This window comes from Chiloscyllium plagiosum, chromosome 40 (genome assembly GCF_004010195.1).
Source record: "Chiloscyllium plagiosum isolate BGI_BamShark_2017 chromosome 40, ASM401019v2, whole genome shotgun sequence".
Classification (NCBI taxonomy): domain Eukaryota; kingdom Metazoa; phylum Chordata; class Chondrichthyes; order Orectolobiformes; family Hemiscylliidae; genus Chiloscyllium; species Chiloscyllium plagiosum.
The window spans coordinates 23455585-23476426 of NC_057749.1; the positions used below are offsets into that span (position 1 = coordinate 23455585).

At 40.1% G+C, this 20842-nt stretch overlaps 1 protein-coding gene across 4 annotated transcripts in view; it reads right to left on the reverse strand.

Annotated features, from left to right (window-relative positions):
• vps13c (vacuolar protein sorting 13 homolog C) overlaps nucleotides 1-20842 on the reverse strand; it is a 286760-nt gene that overhangs the window by 39386 nt on the left and 226532 nt on the right. For all 4 annotated transcript variants that reach the window (XM_043680592.1, XM_043680591.1, XM_043680593.1 and 1 more), the window contains 4 exons: nucleotides 18787-18920; nucleotides 14644-14770; nucleotides 10273-10508; nucleotides 305-449 (listed from right to left, as the gene is read on the reverse strand). In XM_043680592.1, the coding sequence (XP_043536527.1) occupies nucleotides 305-449; nucleotides 10273-10508; nucleotides 14644-14770; nucleotides 18787-18920 (642 nt within the window). The remainder of the gene's footprint in view (nucleotides 1-304; nucleotides 450-10272; nucleotides 10509-14643; nucleotides 14771-18786; nucleotides 18921-20842) is intronic.

The window sequence follows — 20842 nt, forward strand, 5'->3', positions numbered from 1 at the left end:
ACCTAACAGAAAACAGCTCACCAAAGATGACAATCTTGAAAGTAAACAACTTTCTAAATGCTTACCAATGCTGTTGTTGAAGTGGGGCAGTAAACAAATTTTATAAATGTTAATTATGTGAACATTCAAAGAAGGGAGCAGCAAATCAAAATCATTAAGATTTTGTTCAGTTTTGGAAATGTCAGTAAATTGAGTGGAAGCAAAGAGAAAGCTTGAATTTCTGGTAAGATAAGCAACTTCACAGTCATGAGCTGGCAGGTCCATTGGAACCTGATCTTAATAAGACCATCCATTTGCATGTTACCTCCAAGTTACTGTCCAACTTGATCCAGTGTTCTCCAGCCTTTTCAGTCCGGTGTGTCTGGTAGCTCTGTTCCAAAAGATTGATGTGCTTTTGACTAAAGGGCCTCCATCGTTGCTTCCGTTTCATTTCCCAAACGACTCCAGAACTAAAGTTCCAATGAAATACCAGTTAAAACAAGGAAAATGCAAATCTAGTATGCAAAGATTATTGAGAACAAGGATAATAAGGAGTCCTCCATCTCTTCATACATCAACCCTCTTTGTTAGCCACACTTAAATCCCGTCTCTCTCCAAAGACTACAGAGATATGCGTCAGCTGGAATGGCTGCCATTGTTAAGTTTTGCTACAATGGTTAAGCACAATGTTTTGGTAAACATACCTGCTGGACTTGAATTCTTGTTTAATTTCTACCTTTTCCAAAACTGTATTTTGTCATTTGACCTTCCCATCACAGTGATTAATAAGACTTTTTTTGACGGTTCCTACTGTCAAGCTTCTGAAGCCAACCTTCTGAAGTTGAAATGAGAATGGCACAGGTGTATAGATTGATACTGTAGCACGTTCCTCCGATGTTCTTTACAGGCTGCACATTCCACATTTAGACCTTACAAATGTCTGGCTTCTATACTAAATTGTAACTTGGTTCATGATTCTTGACATGGATTCTGAAGAACCAAATATATAAACCAACTGTGACTCAACTATTCCATAAAGTGTTAATAAGGCCTTGCCATCCTGAATCCACACTTTCCAAGCGATCACCTGTTAATCTCAAAACAATTTACAATTTGCCTTAAATTAGATGTTAAGCTTACTGCTCGATAGTTGACACACACATCCCAAACCTTTACCAATAAGTTAGCTTTAGATATATGCCGATTCCAAAGATTTAGAATTGTTAAATTCAAAGGTCTAACATCAAGATCATTCTTCTTTTTGAGCAAGTATTTTGAAAGAATCCAACCTTTTAAAATCTATTGCCATCTATAAGCTGCTTAGTTCCTTCTCCTTTGCACACAGACATTAGATATGGGCTCTTCCCTTCAATAAGAGTGATCTGAAGGAACTACTAAGCAATTAATTATTCCTTGACTGCAGTTTTAGATTACTTACATGATTAGATTACTTACAGTGTGGAAACAGGCCGTTCAGCCCAACAAGTCCATACCGACCCGCCGAAGCGCAACCCACCCATACCCCTACATTTACCCCTTCACCTAACACTACGGGCAATTTAGCATAGTCAATTCACCTGACCTGCACATCTTTGGACTGTGGGAGGAAACCGAAGCACCCAAGGAAACCCACACAGAGAAGGGGAGAACGTGCAAACTCCACACAGACAGTTGCCCGAGGCGGGAATTGAGCCTGGGTCTCTGGCGCTGTGAGGCAGCAGAGCTAACCACTGTGCCACCCAGTTGTGCAACATTTTACATAGACCACAACTTTTATTTGGCATGTACATATTTCTTAGCAAACATAGTAGGTTTTTACTTGGTCTTATGTACTTCTAAAAAGAAATTGCTTTTTTACAACTTCACAACACCAATGTTTCCTGAATCATTGGAAATTTGGTTTACAGCATTTTCTGCATTTCAAATTTATAGCATGTGTAGTATTTTGCTTTTATTTATGAACATCTCATCACCTTCAAAAGGTTTGTTCATTTGAACTTCCAAGTCTCTCCACTCCTACACGCTATTAAAATTGCACTATATACTTGATATTGTTTCTCTTTTTTCTGCCTTCATTCTAAAATATATTTCAGCATTTGAATGCTTTAAATTTAGTCTGCCGTGCTCCTATCCATTTTACCAGTCTTTGATCTTCTGCATTCTACTACAATGCACCTCACAGTTTGTGTAGTCTTTGAAAATGTGCCCCCATATCCAAACCCAGAAAAGTTAACATTTCTTAAAATTAGAGATTTGTCCCAATAACTGCTCAGAAGACACAGTGCACTCCAATTTGAGAATAATCTTATTCTATTCACATTACCACTACCCCTTCAATCCCACTGACTTCATTTCTTCTACCATTCATCTTAAAATCCTTTTAAAAGTCCATACAAATATATTAACGCACTAATATAACTGCCCCCTCCATACTTTCACTGAAGACTTGAGTGTGAAAAATGACTTACCTTTAAAAAAATTAGTGTATTATTAACTAACGTGTGGTTTTTTTCTGAATTAAAAAAATTCTTACATATCTGGTCTTCTGCTCACTAGTACGAATAGTGAGTGCAATGTCGACAGATTAAGGCATTTGCCTTAATTAATTGGTTCATAGGTCATCCCTGCACTTGCTATTCAGCTGTTGACACTTTACTCACAGCGTCTGACACTTTTGATCACCTGCAGAGACTTATTATTCAATTTGTCGACACTTCACTCACTATTTGTACATATCTGTTGACACACTTAATTACCTGGAATTATCTTGCCATTATATCTTCACCTATATACAGCATTCTGCATCTGCGTGCTTCCCTCTACTGCACTTGATGAAGGAGCAGCGCTCCGAAAGCTTGCGATTTCAAATAAACCTGTTGGATTATAACCTGGTGCCAGGTGACTTCTAACTTCGTCCAACACCAGCACCTCCACCAGAAAAGCACAGGTCCATTTTAACACCACACAGGGGAGGACACAGGATGCAGTACATCAAACTCTGCATAATTTGCCTGGTAGAGAGGGGCCTGGAATTACTCCTGATCTTGTCATATGTTTGATGCAATAGTTTCAGTATACGTACTTAAGCCTGTATTTGAACTGCTGTAATGAATACATTACTAGTTTTGTAAATCAGAAGTCTGTCAATGGGGGACTGATTGGAATGACACAAGAGTTTTGTTTTTGATTTAAACTTGTAAAAACTGCATCAAATTAGGGTGCATTCGTTTCTTTAAAAACGAGTATTTTCTTTTCCTCTCCACATTCGTTTGGAATCCCAAAGCAACATTCACCCTTGATTACAAAAGCAAGTGCCAGTGAACTATTTGCTGTAATTCAGCCCCATTTAGTCCTCAAATCAATGCCAAATACACACTTTTACAAGGCTTTGTTCGCCAAACCTGAGCTGATAATTTTTTGCTAACATACTAGCTCTGAGGAAGAGTGCAGCTCCACAGCAAGTTAATGCCGTGGGAGGAGAACCACCAAGAAATAAAAACAAACGTGAAAGGTCTAAAATATCCATGTGAACAATAAATTCACTCCTATTTTTTCAAAGTGAAATTCTGTCATGGTTCCCAAAACAGTAACACACAAGAAATGCATTACAAACAGAAGCACTACTCTTTTTTTTTAACAGAACATAATGGAAAAGATGGATAACGCTCATTGTCAGTTTTGAATCATACACTCATGATCTAAACATACAGTGCTGAATTTAATAGCCGTAGCAGCAGGTCAGTGTAGTTAGGTACTGGCAGCACTTCAGTCTCAGTAGTGCAGCTGGGATTGGTCACCATGGCCGGAGCTACAGGACACCAAGAGCAATAGCATCCATGGATGATACAGAGGACAGGGCAGTGGAGTAGGAAGAGCTCTTCTGCGAGGGTGCCCTGACACTGACTGCTCTCATGGGGTACAGGATACCTGATCCTCAGGACCTGTCTTCTTGTAGCCCTCTAATATGGTGCAGCCCAACAACCCTGCTCCAGCACCTGGTACAAGTCAATGGCCACCCAAATGGCTGGAACTTGTTCCCGAGAGTGTAGGAGTTGAGGGGTGACCCTATAGTGTTTATTAAATCATGAGGGGTATACATAAGGTGAATGGCAATTGTCTTTTCTCTCAGGTCAGGGATTTCAAGACTAGGGGGCATATTTTTAAGGTGAAAGGAGAAAGATTTTAAAAAGACATGAGCATAGATAGTGTGCAGAATGAACTTCCAGAGGAAGTGATGGATACAGGTTTCGTTACAACATTTCAAAGACATTTGGATAAGTACATGACTAGAAAATGTTTGGAGAGATATGGGCCAAGCACAGGCAGATGGGACTAGTTTAGTGTGGAATTATGGTCGGCATGGACTGATTGGACCAAAGGGTCTGTTTCCATGCTGTATAACTCAATGTCTGAACTGGGCTAGGGCCATGAGGCCAATCTCTACTTTTCCCACCATGACTTTTATTTGGGGTATGCTAGGATGGCGCAGCCTTTCCACATTATTTCCATATTTTTTGGGGGTGGGCGGCCGACAGAGGTTGAAGAGAAGACAGAAAGAAGGGGAATGATTAAATTCTATCCAGTGTGTACAGCACAGCCTCTCCAATTGGTGCACTCCTCAGCTACTTGACACTAAAATGCAAGTCCTGATTGTGTTGCAAGGCAAACCTTTTACCTTTTCATCCATTGTGATAACTGTACAGAATTAAGTGCTCACACTGGAACAAGATCAGTTTAAGTGAAGCAAGTATTCATATCCATGAAAAGACCAGGAATATATTTTATATCTCTTGTGGAATCACAGGTAAATTGATGTTTGTCCACTCAGGCCATGATGAGACTGGGATCCAAAGACTAACTTTCTATGTTTAAGATACTGAGTTTAAAGTATAGTGGAGAGGCGCTCTATATCATTACTGTCAATTTAATCCTGTAAAATGTTTTATCATATGTAGGGAAAAAACAAACTAAGGTGAGAATGGCTGTCAGAAAATTTAACGTGATAGTAACTAAAATGTTAACTTGAAGTCAAGAACAGAAGTATGACATAAACATTAATTTTAAAATTTTAAAATAAACATTATCAAAAGTACACATTGCACATTCCAAAAGCAACATGCATACATCACATATACTAGTGTAGATAATCTTCTAATTTCCTATGCAAAATCCATCACTTATGTCAACATGACAAAAGTTCTGTTGACCAAACTCTGACCTTGATTTGGCTGATTTTCTCTCTATGCTTTGCTTAAAATCAGAATATTCCCATCAGCTATTGCAATCATGTGTTTCATTCAGCTCTCTTAACATTGCATAATTTTGATTGCATTACTCCCTCTTTACTTCAGCTGTTAAATTGCCTCATCATGTGTCCTGCTGAGTTGTGTCAAAACACACCAGCAGTACAGATATTAACCTTCGCCAACACGCAACCCAGAGGACAGGTCTCCTCATCTACACAAGTGTTCATGATACGTTCAAAAGAGGAAAGCATGGCTCAACTTTAGACCATTTGTGTAATCTTATTTTTGGTATGGATGATCCTAGTTTTACTAAGAAAATATATATTGAGCGAGTTGCCTTCCCATTGTCAATTAGTCCCACTCTCTGCATGCACAGTCAAGGCTTAGACAGACAAATGCGTATTGATCAAAAGTGTGCCTTAAAAAGATAGGAATTGCTACTTGTGTGTGTCTTTGACTCTTCCCCTCTCAAAGGAAGGTTGTGCATGCAAAGTAAACTATAGTGTCTCTTGCACAGTCACCAGTGGAGAAAAGCAAGGCAGAAATGCAGCATTTCTAATTGTCACAGATATGATGTGAACTCATTCTTACATGCAAGGATCAATGCTAACCTGCTTGTGAACCAGTGCTGCTGAGCTACTGCATTTCAAAGATTGTGCTTTCATACAAACTGCACAAATTCTTCCCAAAAAAATGCATCATCAAGACATTTTGTCTACATTACGGGCGGCATGGTGGCACAGTGGTTAGCACTGCTGCCTCACAGCGCCAGAGATCCGGGTTCAATTCCAGCCTCAGGCGACTGACTGTGTGGAGTTTGCACGTTCTCCCCGTGTCTGCGTGGGTTTCCTCCGGGTGCTCCGGTTTCCTCCCACAGTCCAAAGACGTGCAGGTTAGGTGAATTGGCCATGCTAAATTGCCCGTAGTGTTAGGTAAAGGGGTAAATGTGGGGATATGGGTCGGTTGCGCTTCGGCGGGGGCGGTGTGGACTTGTTGGGCCGAAGGGCCTGTTTCCACACTGTAAGTAATCTAATCTAATCTAATCATTACCATACAAGACAACGCAAGATAAGAGAAAAACAATAGGCATTACAATAGGTGATGTTCTCTGTCAGTTTGATAAGTGACCTGAATTCAAAGCTTAGATAACACACGCTTTTACGTATTTTCTTCAGACTTCATAAGACCATACATCACAAGCAAAGATGAATTAGGATTAAAGGTAGGCCATTTGGCCCACTGAACCTGCCTGGTTTTCACAGCTCATCTATGTGTGTTTTGAATTGCTCATTTCAATCCACCTCCAAAAATCTTTGATTCCTTGACCGAATGAGAATCTGCTACCTTCACCTTCCAATATTGCAAGTATACCTCCACTGTGTTCTACGGTGGAGAAAGGGAGAGATGATGGTGCAGTGGTAAAGTCATTGAACAGCTACTCCAAGAGGGTCAGGCTAACACTCTGGGCATATGCATATGCACGGCAGCTGGTGGAATTTAAATTCATTTCATCCTTCTGGAACTGAAGGCTAGTCTGGGAGTGATGGTGTCCGTGAAATTATCATTGGTTGTCACACGACATGAGAAAACATTCACTGAGTCTCAAAGCTGAGAAGACAGGACATTTTACACTGTAGTTAAATTGTTTTGGTAGACATGACTTAAGCTGCACTTGAAACTAAGCCTCACTGTAACCTTTGAAAGTGCTGGCTTCTTTCCCTGCGTAAAGTAATAGGAGAAGCTGCTCTCCTTGTTTGTGACAGGCTGAACACTTACCAACGGCAAAGCATTGATCAACTTGCTGGAATAAGTGTGCTAATTACTAATAAATCAAATCAGGAATTCAGGAGCAACTTCATTAGCCAATGTGTGTAGTGAGAATGTGGAGCTCAATACCATAAGGAGTAGCTGAAGTTAATCACTTTTTTAAAAATTTAATTTGTAGGATGTGGGTGTCGCTGGCTGGCTAGTATTTATTGCCCGTCCCTGATGTTTTTAAACGCACTTAAGGCAAAACTTCCGAAACATTTTCCCCCTCTAGTTCAAAACTAGAGGGCATAGGTTTAAGGTGCAAGGGGAAAGATTTTAAAGGGACCTAAGGGGCAACTTATTCATGTCGAGGGTGGTGTATGTATGGAATGAGTTGCCAGAGGAAGTGGTGGAGGTTGGTACCATTGTGACATTTAAAAGGCACCTGGATGGGTATACGAATAGGAAGGGTTGGAGTGATATGGGCCAAATGCTGGCCAACGGGACTAGGTCAGATTGGGATGTCTGATCGGCATGAACGAGTTGGACCGAAGGGTCTGCTTCCAGGCTGTATAACTGACTATCTCAAAGAGGGCACCTCTGACAGCGTTTCATTTTCTCAACAGTACCAGTTGATTATTAGCAAGATTTATAGTTAGTCTTTCATCTAGAAAAAAAGTAGAGGCAAAATGTAACAGTAAACAAATTGTTTCAGCAATTCAGCAGTCAGAGGCAAAGAAATTAGAAAACTTCAAGATGTAAAATTAAATTGAAACCAAGATGCGAACAAGATGGCAAATATTCCAAATGACTTATGCTAACTCAAGAACAATATGTCCTTTCTAATGACTCAGATGCAAAATTAACAACTTGATATTAAAATTCAATATCAGACATCTTGAAATGGCTAATTATTTTTAAAAATTTCCACAAGGTACTCATTCCAATTCTTACAGATAAAAAAATAGTTTTAGGTACAACCAATAAAGTGGGAGTTATTGGACAAAGAGGAAGGTAGAATGGAATCAGGTTGATCTAGTGCCAAATATGGATTCAAAAGATATATCTTTAGGGTTGAAAGGATGACCTGGATTCTGCACTTCGGCACAGTGATTCAGTGGTTAGCACTGCTGTCTCTCAGCACCAGGATCCCAGGTTCGATTCCAGTCTCAGGCAACAGTCCGTGTGGAGTTTGCACATTCTCCCAGTGCCTGCATGGGTTTCCTCCCATAGTCCAAAGATGTGCAGGTCTGGTTAATTGGCTATGCTAAATTGCCCGTAGTGTTAGGTGCATTAGTCAGAGGGAGATGGATTTGGGTGGGTTGCTCTTCAGAGGGTCGGTGTGGACTTGTTGGGCCAAAGGGCCTGTTTCCACACTGTGGGGAATCTAATATAATCATGAAGGGATCATGAACAAAACAAGGCTGCATTGTGAATATCAAATAATACCAAACCCACATCAATAAGCACAGGGCAGATGAGTTTCAGATGACATATTCACAAAGCATATAAGCAGGCAGATTGCCTGCATTGGCATTGTGAAGTCTAAAGATGACAAAGGGAGTCATGAGGACAGCTGAGGTCAAAGCTGAATCAGATGGATGTGAGAGTACGCAGTCTTTGTGATGCTAACAAGAAAACTCATTTCATGTCAAATATGACAGCAAGGCTGCAAAAAAGCTGGTTCTGCCTCAGACTCTTCCAAGGGAGAGGAGTGGAGTCAGCGGCAATAGAAGAGAGTTTGGAGCAGAGACAATGGATGTGGGCTTCTCATTATTAATGCAGAAATTTTTTGTGCACCCAATACTGGCTATTGGATAGAGTGGGATGATTTGTCAACACTGTAGGTGTCAAGAGAAATGGTACTGAGGTAGAGCTAGAAGTTGTCAGCAGACAATGAAACAAACAACTGATGTAGTTGAGGTGAAACAGGTAGATGAGAAGTGGTCAGGGATCAGAGGGAAATAGATTTGCATTTAATGAACAATGTTAACAGACAAAAATGAAACAAAATCCTGAGGAACTCAGTGCCTAAAACAGTCAATTCACGCACAGCAACAACCAAAGCTAATAAAAATGCTGAGCCATGCACCCAGTGCTGTCGGTGACACGTTAGAGGAACTTACGACAACACTATATTCTGAAAAGACCACTTTAGCTATGTGTCCAATTCTGGACAAAAATGCACAAGCAGCCATTTGGCAGTAGTGCAGGCTAAAGCCACATGGCCATTCACCAGTGTTGAATGGTTGAGCCATAACTGATCATTGAAGTAACATGTGAACAGAAAACCAGAAGTTGGATACGAAGTAAAAAAGGCACCAAAGTAGCAGCTTCGGGGTTTTACAGCATCTGAGATGGTGTGGAAAAGGTAAATCCAGAAAACTATTTCCAAGCAAAATGCAAAAGCAGGACAATGGGATCAAGAGTTAAGCTATCAACAAGGAAAAAATTAGGAATGACAGCCAGATATTTTTAAAACACCAATATTGATTTGTTTCAACTATCATAATGCAGTAAAAATAATGTGGATTGATGCTGCAACCAGTCTTGATGGTTGGATGAATTAATACATACTGAATGGCCTTTCATCTATCAATTCTGTTGCATTCAGTGAACAGTCTTTACAAGTGGAAGTATTACCAATTGAGCCAGACTAAATTGCAAAACTGCTGAATCAAGAAGATTACGGGCTTGAAGTAATTACACTGAGTTCAGGAGTATTTAGTTCACAGAACTATCACAATGCAGGAGGCAATTCAGCCCATTATTCCCTAATGCAATCTCCTGCCTTTTCCTCCTGATCCCAGCACACAGTTTCTATCCAAATAATTATCCAATGCCCTCTTCAATGTCTCAATTAAACCTGTATCCACCATATTCCCAAGCAGTGTGCATTCCGTGCCCCACCTATTTGCTGTGTGAAAAAGGTTTCTCTCATGTCATCCTTCCATGTCTTCTCATTATTTTTCCTTTTATGAGTGGTTACTTCCATCACATTTAAGAGGTGAATTCTTTAAGTTGTATTTCTCTTCACATATATTATAAATTTTAATGATGGACTTCCTGCTTCAATATTATTCAGTATTATTATAAAGTGTCTCTCATTAAACTCCTTAATGTGTTATTTGTTAGCTTTTTATCCTGAGCAAGCAACACCTCCTGCAGTTTTACTTACATTGCTTAATTCAAAAAAATGAACAAAAACAATTCAGAATATTTCCTGACCAGGTTACTCACCTTTTTTGTCATAATTTCTTTAAAACACTTAAACAGCAAAAGTAAATAGGAAACTTACCTGGTAATTCCTATGTATGCAATTTCCTGTTTGCTTTCATTGTTAACAAGCGACAGTCCAAGGCTGTGAAGTGAAATTGTAACTCCCATGTCAAACTGCATCAGATCCTCAGCTTGCCGTGCTTTAGAAATAACTGCAACATCTTCAGTGAATACCAACACACGCTGTCGGCCATCAAGGAAAGATACCCAGTGAATCTGATTGTTGTTTTGCCAAAGAAACTGCCCAAACTGATCCTGGAAAACACAAGTTATTTTATCAATGAGATAAACGGGATGGGGGTTTGGTTAGAAAGTTCTTCAAGTTGCTTGTTATGTGGTAGCCTACATGGAAACAAGATAATCAAAATGAACTAACTTTCCTCTACTCTGCATTAGGATAACAAAGACGAGAACAGAAAAAAAGATAGAAACTTGTAGAATTCAGCCTGTGCTGTTACATCCATGACCTTTTTTGGATTTTCGAGCCAGTGCAATGATAAATCAAGTGTCTGGTTCATTCTACATTCCCGAGTACATGGCTTTCCCAAGAGATATCACTTTAGGGCAAAGTTTTATGGAGAAGGTGAGAGAGTCAGAGTCAAAAAGTGCAGTGCTGGAAAAGCACAGCAGGTCAGGCAGCATCCGAGGAGCAGGAGAATCGACGTTTTGGGTAGTACATGCAACATCACCTGAAGCTGGAAATGTTTTTATAACTGCAAATAAATGCTCACTCGCCAATCTCTAGATTCCCTGAAATGAACCACTCAACTAATTGTTTCATAAATTTGCTAAGCAACCTCAGAAACCACCCCTAAGTCAATCACACTTGTGTGGGATGAGAGTCACAATGGCTGGATTGGGTAAGGGAAACTAGGTTTGCATGCTCAAGTGCAAGTGATGGGCTTTATGACCAAAAAGACACATTCATAAACATTTTTGCGATTACAGTTTTTTAACTCCAGATTTTATTTCAGATGAGATGAGAACTAAACCTCTGGAGTGTTAGTCCACTCCACACCATTGGTTAGGTATGAAGAAATCAGAGTAGGAGGCAGCTAAACAACTCATCACTATTTAATGAGATTCTAACTGAACGTGCACATCACCTCCACCTTGCTACATACAACAGTACAACATAGGAATAGGCCATTCGGCCCACCATATCTGTACCAACGACGGTACTAGTTTAAACAAATCCAATCTGACTGCACATGGTCCATATCTTTCTCTTCTCTGCTTGTTCATGTATGTGTCTAAATGCCTCTTAAACATGGCTTTTGCATATGCTTTTACCATTTTCCCTGGCAGTGCATTCCAGGCACCTGCTACTTTTGCGTTGAAAAAAAAACCTTCCTCAAAAATGTCCTTTAAACTTTCCCCCTCACACATTAAACCTATGGTCCTTAGTATATGATATTCCTCACACTGGGAAACACTGAATATCCACCTTATACTCCTCATAATTGTATATATTTCTATCAGGTCAGCCCTCAGCCTCTGACACTTGGACGTAAACAATCCAAGTTTGTCCAACCTCCCCATAAAGCTAGCACACTCCAATGCAGACATCAGCCTCAAAGCTCTTCTGCACCCTCTCCAAAGCCTCTACATCTTTGTTATTGTGGTAAAAACCTGATGAAGGGCTTTTACCCGAAACGTCGATTTTGCTGCTCGTCAGATGCTGCCTGAATTGCTGTGCTCTTCCAGCAACACTGATCCAGAATCTTTGTTATTGTGACTAACTAGAACTGTGCACAGTACTCCAAACATGGCCGGATACAAGTCTTAAACACTTGCCAACTTTTCTACTCAATGCCCTGTCTGATGAAGGCACGTACCTTATCCACTTGTGTTGCCACTTTCAGGAAGCTAAGAAGTTGCACTTCAAGATCCCTCTGTATATCAATGTCCATAAGGATCTGACCATTTACTGAATACTTTCCTCTAGCACGTGACCTCCCAAAACGCATCACCTCACAATGACCCAGACCAAACTCCATCTGCCATTTCTCTGCTCAACTTTCCAGCTGATGTATATCCTGCTGGATCTTTTGATAACCTTCCTCACTATCAATAACTCCAATTTTTATAATATGCAACTCAATAATCAGACCACCAATATTTTCATCCAAATCATTTACATATATTTTCAACAAAATTCCCAGCACTGATCCTTGTGGAATACCAATGGTCACAGATTTCCAGTCAGAAAAACACCCTTCCACAACTACCCTTTGTCTTTGGCCAAGCCAATTTTGTATCCAATTTGACAACTCACCATGGATTCCATGCAATTTGATCTTCTGGATCAGCCCACCATGGGGGATCTTGGCAAATGCTTTAGTAAAGTCCACGCAGACAACATCCACTGCCTTAACCGGAGACTCATTTTTGTCACTGCCTCAAAAAATTCTATTAAACTAATATGCACAAAATGCCTTGGGATTCTCTTTAATCCTACTTGCCAAGAACATTTCATGACTTCTCTAGCCATCCTGATTTTTTAAAAATTATTTTCTGCTTCCTTTATACTCAAGGGTCTTGTTTGATTCCTGCTTCCTTTCTCTTTTTAAATAAACCGACAACATCTCTCATTATCTAAGGTGCCTGAATCTTGTCATCTTTATCTTTCACCCTCACAGGAATAGGAGGTCCTATTTAACTGGCTTTTAAAAGACTTGCACACATCAAAAGTAAATTTATTTCCAAATAACTGCCCTCAGTCTAATTTTCCCAGTTTCTGGGATGACATGGTGGCTCAGTGGTTAGCACTGCTGCCTCACAGTGACCTGGGTTCGATTCCCATCTCAGGCGACTACGATTGCGTGGGTTTTCTCCGGGTGCCCCAGTTCCCTCCCACGATCCAAAGATGTGCAGGTCAGGTGAATTGGCCATGCTAAATTGCCCATAGTGTTAGGTGCATAAGTCAGGGTAAGTATAGGGTAGGGGAATGGGTCTGGGTGGGTTACACTTCAGAGGATCAGTGTGGATTGTTGAGCTGGAGGGTCTTATTGCAGGGAATCTAATCAGTTCCTGTCTAATTGTTTTCATTAGCCTTCCCCCAAGTTTAGCACTTTCACACAAAGACCAGCAATATCCTTTTCCCTAACTACCTTAAAAGTTGCGAAATTATGATCTCTATTACTGAAATGCTCCCCTACTCTAACTTCAAAGACCTGGCCAGGCTCATTCCCCAATTTAGTCCCCTTCCTTAGTTGGATTTTCTACATATTGTTTCAAGAATCCCTTCTGGGTGCACCTAACAAATTCTGGTACACATGGACCTAAAAGTGAAGTTTCTTTTCCCCAATGGGTCTGAACTCACCACACCTATTAGGTCTGTGCAGGTCAAGACCTTCAGTTTTCAACATCTCTTCAGTTTCATATACGCAAATAAAGGATGCCCAACCTGAAGTATAGTCCAGCATTTTCTATTACTAATCTCAGATCTGTATTACCCCAACCTCTCTGCTATCTACTGTTGAAAGCAGATTACATGCATTGTCTTCCAATTCAAGACGACCATTCAAGAACCTTGAATTCTTAATGAAGAAAAGTAATTATTGCAAACCCAAGACTTCAAGATGTCAGCTTTACTCAAAGATGGAATCACAATTTTCCACACAGGGCAAATGGTAGTCATACTAAACCCTGTGAATGGAAACAGACCAACGCTTTTTGATCTGGTTGTCACGGGAAAATAAACACAAACCGAAATGGTTTGCAAATCAAGTGACAGATTTCACACTTAATCCACAAAACAGACAACTGAGCTTTTGGAGACAGAGCCAGAAACAGAGAAAAAGAGACAATGCAACTTCTACTGTGAAGAACAGAAAAAGCCTACTTTTGTGTTAGCAATAAGCAGGATGCTGAGGAAAGCTTGTTTGAAGCCAAGAAAATTGAACATATGGAATTTGAAAATTTCATCTCTCAGATGAAAATCAGTTCTGAAAACTCAGACCGAGTGGAACAATTTTGACTGATGCTCTACATGTTGATGGAAGTTCATGTCTGAGAAGTTATCAAACAGTTCTCATTCCGACCTCAAGTTCAGTTACTGAATGCCTCGAACCCTCAATTCTCAGGACTAACCGCAATTAGAACAATAGTATTCAACACGGGCACTGCTCATGGAGGGCTCCAACTTAGTGGACTCAAATGGCCATGCAACTCTCACCTGCACCTTCAGGTGACTGCTTAAGGTATGTCCACCTCATAACGGTGACACTACAATTATGGCCTTTCTTAACATGTTACAGTTGAGTCAAAAGGTAACATCTGTATTGCAGCACCTTCACATGGTTTAATTGCTCAGCTATTCAGTGAGGTCAGTACGGAGAAACCTTTCTTTTCCCAGAATTCATTATTACAGGAGATAGCTACATACCTTCAGCAGGTCAAGTTCTGCTGTTTTCCAGGCGCATCCCCAATTAAGTTTCCTGACACCAGTAGGATCAGCCCACGCAAATAGTCGTGCCTCTCCGGGGTCAAGTATCAACTCATCCTGTAATCCACTGTCAGTCAGGAAAGGAGGAAGGAACAGTTAGGACATGCTAAATTACTTGCGAACAAGGCTTTTTGTTTTTCAGAAATATTGTACTTCTATTCCAGCGCAGAGACAGAGACATTCACAGAAACTAACACCTATACATTCATTTAAGCAGCTGCAGCAGAAATTTAGGTACAAAGAAGCTGGAACATAATCCTGTGTGTTCAGATAAACGATTGTGTGTTCACAATCCAACATTTTTAAAATCACTAATTGTTAAGAAAAGTGGAATAAAATTACATGCTACTTCTAAAGCTCTACACACATGCAATGAGTTACAAAGTAGAAATATATCTCAGGTCTCAGCTAAAAATAAACGTATAGAATTTTGACCCATAACATAACTATTTTACAAGTTACTGTGCAAATACATCTTCTTCATTAGGTGCCACTATTGAGCACACCTGTTTCTGGTCAGAATATCAAGCATATGATCTACTGCCTGGCCCAGATAATTGAGAAACATGAAGATTATGTAAAGAAGTTACAATCTTACTTGAAACAGAAATGACCGATGTTGGAGGAGGGGTTCTCAGTGAGGGACGATAGAGTTCAACAAGTGTCAAAATAAAATTATGTTCTATGAAGTGTTCACCTCAATGTAAATAAAACTGCTTGGATTTATATAATGCTTTTCAGGTACCTGCCCAATAATCTAAAGCACCTACAGTTGACAAATTGCAGTCACTGCTTTGCAGTCCAAGTCAACAACTGGACATACCCAAGACCCATTCTCTCAGCAGCGGGTGAGAGAAACTGTCATTTGTTCGTTTTGCTGGGGCTGGTTAAAGGAAGAAGTTGGCTATGAAAACCAAAAGATCTGTAGATGCTGGAAATCAGAAATAAAAACAGAAATTGCTGGGAAAACCCAGCAGGTCTGACAGCACCTGTGGCAAGAAATCAGAATTAACGTTTTGAGTTCAGTGAGTCTTCATCAGAACTAGATTGTTGTGAGGAAGGGTCACTGGATCCGAACATGAACTGATTTCTCTCCAGAGAAGCTGCCAGGCCTGCTGGGCATTTCCAGCAATTTCTGTTTTTGTTTTTAAGTTGGCTATGAAAATGGGAAAGCATCCAGTTATTACTTTAAACTGTGCCACAGAAGCTTCCAAGAAGAGATGGAACCTCCATTTAATGCTATCCAAAGGACAGTGAAAATGGAGCATCGATAGGCAGTCATACACTTGCTAGATTGTATATTAAGTGAAATGAATCTTTTCCCACAACTGACTCAGAGGCAAAATTGCAACCTCTCAGCAGAAAAAAATATTTGCTGTGCTCTTCCAGCACCACTAATCCAGAAAGAAACATTAGGTCTTACGTCCTCTAGAGAGGACTATTTCATCAAGTTGATTGCTCTTATTAACTCTTTCTTTGGTCCAGAGAGTCTGGTCGACGATATTCTTGTGAAGGGCCTTGAGATGTTTGTCCCAAATTAAAGGCATCATACAAACGTTTGTGCATGTCTCTGGCGAATATTAAGTGCTTAATAGGAAATGTAGAACATTATATAAAAATGTTTAAAGTTTATTTCAAAGTAATTCGAAATAAGTTAATTCAGAGGTTGTGAGAGAACACAAGGAAACAGAAAACATCATACTGTCACACACAAGGATATTTTACACAACGTATAGACTTGAGAAGTTGAGGGCCAAGTACAGGTGTTACAACTAACAGAACAATATCAGTGAGGGAAAAAAAATCAAGTGTCAAGCTCATAGTTTTCATGTAATTAGGGATCTTGAAATAAGTCTAAGGTACTCAGACACACAAAAAATACTATCATAGTTTTTTTTTTATCAGTTATACTTGTAGTCACTTGGTAGTACAAAACTTGAATGCTGCACCAATCAGAATAATTAGTAAGAATTCCAATTCAAGAAGAAAAGTAACATTTGTCCTGTATGAAAGGAGAGTGCTCAGTGGTTGACAAATGGACTCAAAAATTGGTGGTGGTGTTGATAATGCAGAGGACCATCTCAAGCTTGGCTAGTAATTTGGGCAGAGCAATGGCAGACAGAATTTAATCCTGTTAAGTGTGAGGCAATGCATTTTGGAATGTCTAATAAGGAAATGATATACAGAATGATTAGTGGGTTCCTAGGGAATACTGAGGAACAAAGAATCTTCGGTTGACAAGTTCATAGACACCCTGAAGGTGTCAGCACAAGTGGACAGGGTGGTGAACAAGGCATATGGGATACTTCCCTTCATAACCCAGGGTTTGAGAATATAGGAGCAAGGAAGTCTTGTTACAACAGTAGAGAGCATTGTTTTCGCCACAGATGGGATAATGTGGGCAGTTCACTTGGCACACTATCAAAAGGATGTGAATGCTCTGGAGAGGGTGCAGAGGAGACCAACCAGGATGTTGCCTGGGGTGACAATAAAGAGAAACTGGACAAGTTATGTTTGTTTACCTTGGAACAGAGAAGGCTAAGGGAGAGTCTCATTGAGATACTCAAGAGACAGAGAGGGGAGATCGTGTGAACTCATCCCCCATGGCAGACGTATCCAAGACCAGAGGACCATGTGTGAAGTAAGCCATAAGTGGATTAAAGGTCGGAGGAAAACGATTATTATCCATATGGTGGTAGAAATATCAAACATGCTAACTGTGAGTGTGGTGGAGGCAGGCACTTGCTCACCATTTAAAAAGCATCTGGGTGAGCACTTAAAGTGCCAGGCCATCATAGGCTATGGACCAAGAGCACGTAAATGGGATTAGCGTTTGTTGGTCAACACAGACACAGTGGCCTGAAGGGCCTGCTTTTATGCTGTATGGCTCTCAAAGTGAGAAGGGCTGACTTTTTCCAGCAATATTCAAGTCATATTTATCTTTACATGTTAGCTCTGGTTTCTCCTTCCACAGATTTTACCAGATCTGCTGAGTATTTCCAGCATTTTCTGCTTTTATTTTAGGTTTTTGGCATTTGCAGTACTTTGCTTTTAATAATCACTAAGAGGACTTCGCATTCTTCCTCAAAAAGGATCTTTTTCTATTCATTAATGGGATGTGTGTGTGGGGCTGGCTAGACAGTATTTATTGCACATCCCTAATTACCCAGAGGGCAGTTAAGAGTCAACCATATTGCTAGGGTCTGGAGTCATATGTAGGCCAGACAAGGATACCAGTTAGACATTAGATGGGTTTTTCCAACAATCGACAATGGAGTCATGGTCATCATTATGACACTTAAATCCAATTCTATTTTTAAAAATGATTTCAAATTCCATCATTTGCCAAAGAGGAATTCAAATCTGGCTGCCCAGAACTTTATCTAGGTCTGTGGATTAAAAGTCCACCTATAACACCACTGGGCCATTCCCTCCCCAGGGAATCTTTACATCTCGGAGAGGGACAAAAGGGCTTCATATAAATGGGTCCTCTGGAAAACAGGGTTTCAACAAGAGCAGCACTCCTTCAGAATTAGCCTATATTATGTGCTCAAGTCTACAAAACTGAACCCAGAATCTTCTGACTCAGAGACAAGAAAACTACCAATAAACCAAGTCTAAGACCTGACGTTATTTGGTATTTGTACCAAAGTGTAATGGCTGCACCAAATGGATCATACAAATAACACATCATGATTATAAATAGGTAATTCAAGATTATCAAAGACAGTGAGACTGATCTACTTAAGCCGAAATATTTTTCCCTCCATTTTATTTGCACTTTGGTTTAGGTAGCTTTGAAATCCTATCCAGAATTTAAGCAAAGCTAAATTCTTTCAGCTGAGACATTAAACTGAGGCCGTCTACCTGTTGAGACACTCAATCTCCTCGAGAGCTCCACAGATGTTCTTGAGCCAATAGGTTGAGCTAAAATATCTCATGCAAACTTCACAAGTGGAACATTCAAATACCCTGAGATTCTTCCTTCAAACACCAATAAATTATTACCTGGCCATGCACTGCAATGCTGTTGGTGGGACTTGAAGAACAAAATGAATGATTCAGCAGACGTGTTGCACATACCTTTGCTTGAAGCGAAACTTCACTGCTGTGGTGTGATTAATGATTAGAGCAGGTGCAGAACCATCATAATAGTCTGTAAAAGTGATCACTGTGGCATGGTCAGCTACGTTCACATCCACTATAATGCCACCACACTACCAAAACAAAACAAAATGCAGAAGATCAACTCACAGCTCAACTCAAGATTGAATTCTGAAGTGTAAGATTGTAAAACATTAGCAATGGTTTAGTAGACTTCTTATATCTATATTAGTGCTGCAGAGAACTAAGAAGATTGATCACAGAAATATGAGAATGAAAAACCAAGTTTCTTTACCCATTTTGCAAAACACCATCTGCATAATAAAAGGAGGGGTGTGCACATGTAAGGGTTTTTAAATTCAATTCCTCACGATTTCCATTGCATCTACCTGCCAATTATGAACTGGATTTTTTAAAAAAATCAAACTTAATTAATTCTGCCTTGTGGAATTTTGCTCACTCTATGTACATCTGAATTGCTCAAAATTAGATGGATTTTTAAACAAGTCTACTGCAAATCTACTAGGAGAAAGTGAGGACTGAAGATGCTGGAGATCAGAATCGAGAGCGCAGTGTTGGAAAAGCACAGCAAGTCAGGCAGAATCAGAGGAGCAGGAAAATCGACATTTCGGGCATAAGCCCATCATCAGGAACCAGTGGCTGACAAACTTTAGGGCAGAGGAATGACCTGGAGGGTGCAGTGAGAGAGGGACTCACTGAGATCCTTGTGGAGAGAGGAGGAGAACTTCTTCAAGGTAAGCATCCTTGGAAGAGGCTTCACTGTAAGGTTAAAATCTACTAGGAGAAAGTGAGGACTGCAGATGCTGGAGTTCAGAGTCGAGAATGTTGGGCTGGAAAAGCACTGCAGGTCAGGCAGCATTCAAGCAGGAGAATCAACCTTCCGGGCTTTCCTGACTAAGGGCTTTCATCTGAAATGTCGATTCTCCTGCTCCATGGATGCTGCCTGACCTGTTGTGGTTTTCCAGCACTACACGCTTGACTATTGCAAATCTAGTTTATATTTTCTGCCATCCTTAAACAATTGGTCATAATCCAAACAGCATTTCCTTTGGTGCTTGAAAATTGATATTCTTTGAAGTTTAGTGTTTTAGGTGGCCCAAGCAGGCTTTTAGATTGACTATGCTCTCAGTATGGCTTGGGTAACTTAGAGCTAAAGTACGTACTATTCAAGGATAGTCAGACCCTTGCACTGATGGTAGAAGAATTCCTATTCTGCCACAGGAACAATAACACAATAGCAAAATACTGTGGATTTTGGAAATCTGAATCAGACTAGAAATACTCATGTCCACCAATGTCAGGACAGAGAAAATGTGTTGAATGTTTCAGGTTAGTTGTCTTTCATCAGAATGTAGTTAATGACCACTTGACTAGCTTTTTGTCCTAGATATATTTTTGTTTAATTGAAATCCAAGACTAAGTCTAAGTCTAAGTGGTAATATGCTGCGATTTCAATTTGTCGGCAGATTATCACTTTAGGCCTCTATATTGCATATCCAGTAACACAACTACCATGTTCCTGCTCCCAGCTGCAGCCACATCAATAACCTGGTCGCTCCAGGTTTCTAAACATCTCACTCCCATGCACCCCCTTAGCATCCCACAGCAACACTCTGCCTCATATCCAAGTAAGTGTGCCATCCATCAGCCTTTTGCAACAGGTGTCATACTGCTGTAAAATTTCTTTAACAGCGTACGAACCATCGCTTCTAACATCCAGCTGCAGGACCACAGGACAAAATCATTTGGTCATTAACTCTTTCCTTAAATTGAGATAGATGAAAAATAGCATCCTCCATCTAAATGATCTACTTTTTTCAGTAAAACACAGACAAAAAGAGTTTTGAACATTTTTTTGTCTAATATTTAGATATTTGATATGCTGACAAAAATTGGCCACCCGACTGTTGCATACCTAATGTTCTACATGCTTCATAGCTTAGAGTGACAAACTGCTATAGTAATGAACTACAGCACCATCAATGCTGACATCCAAAATGGAAAAGGAAATTCA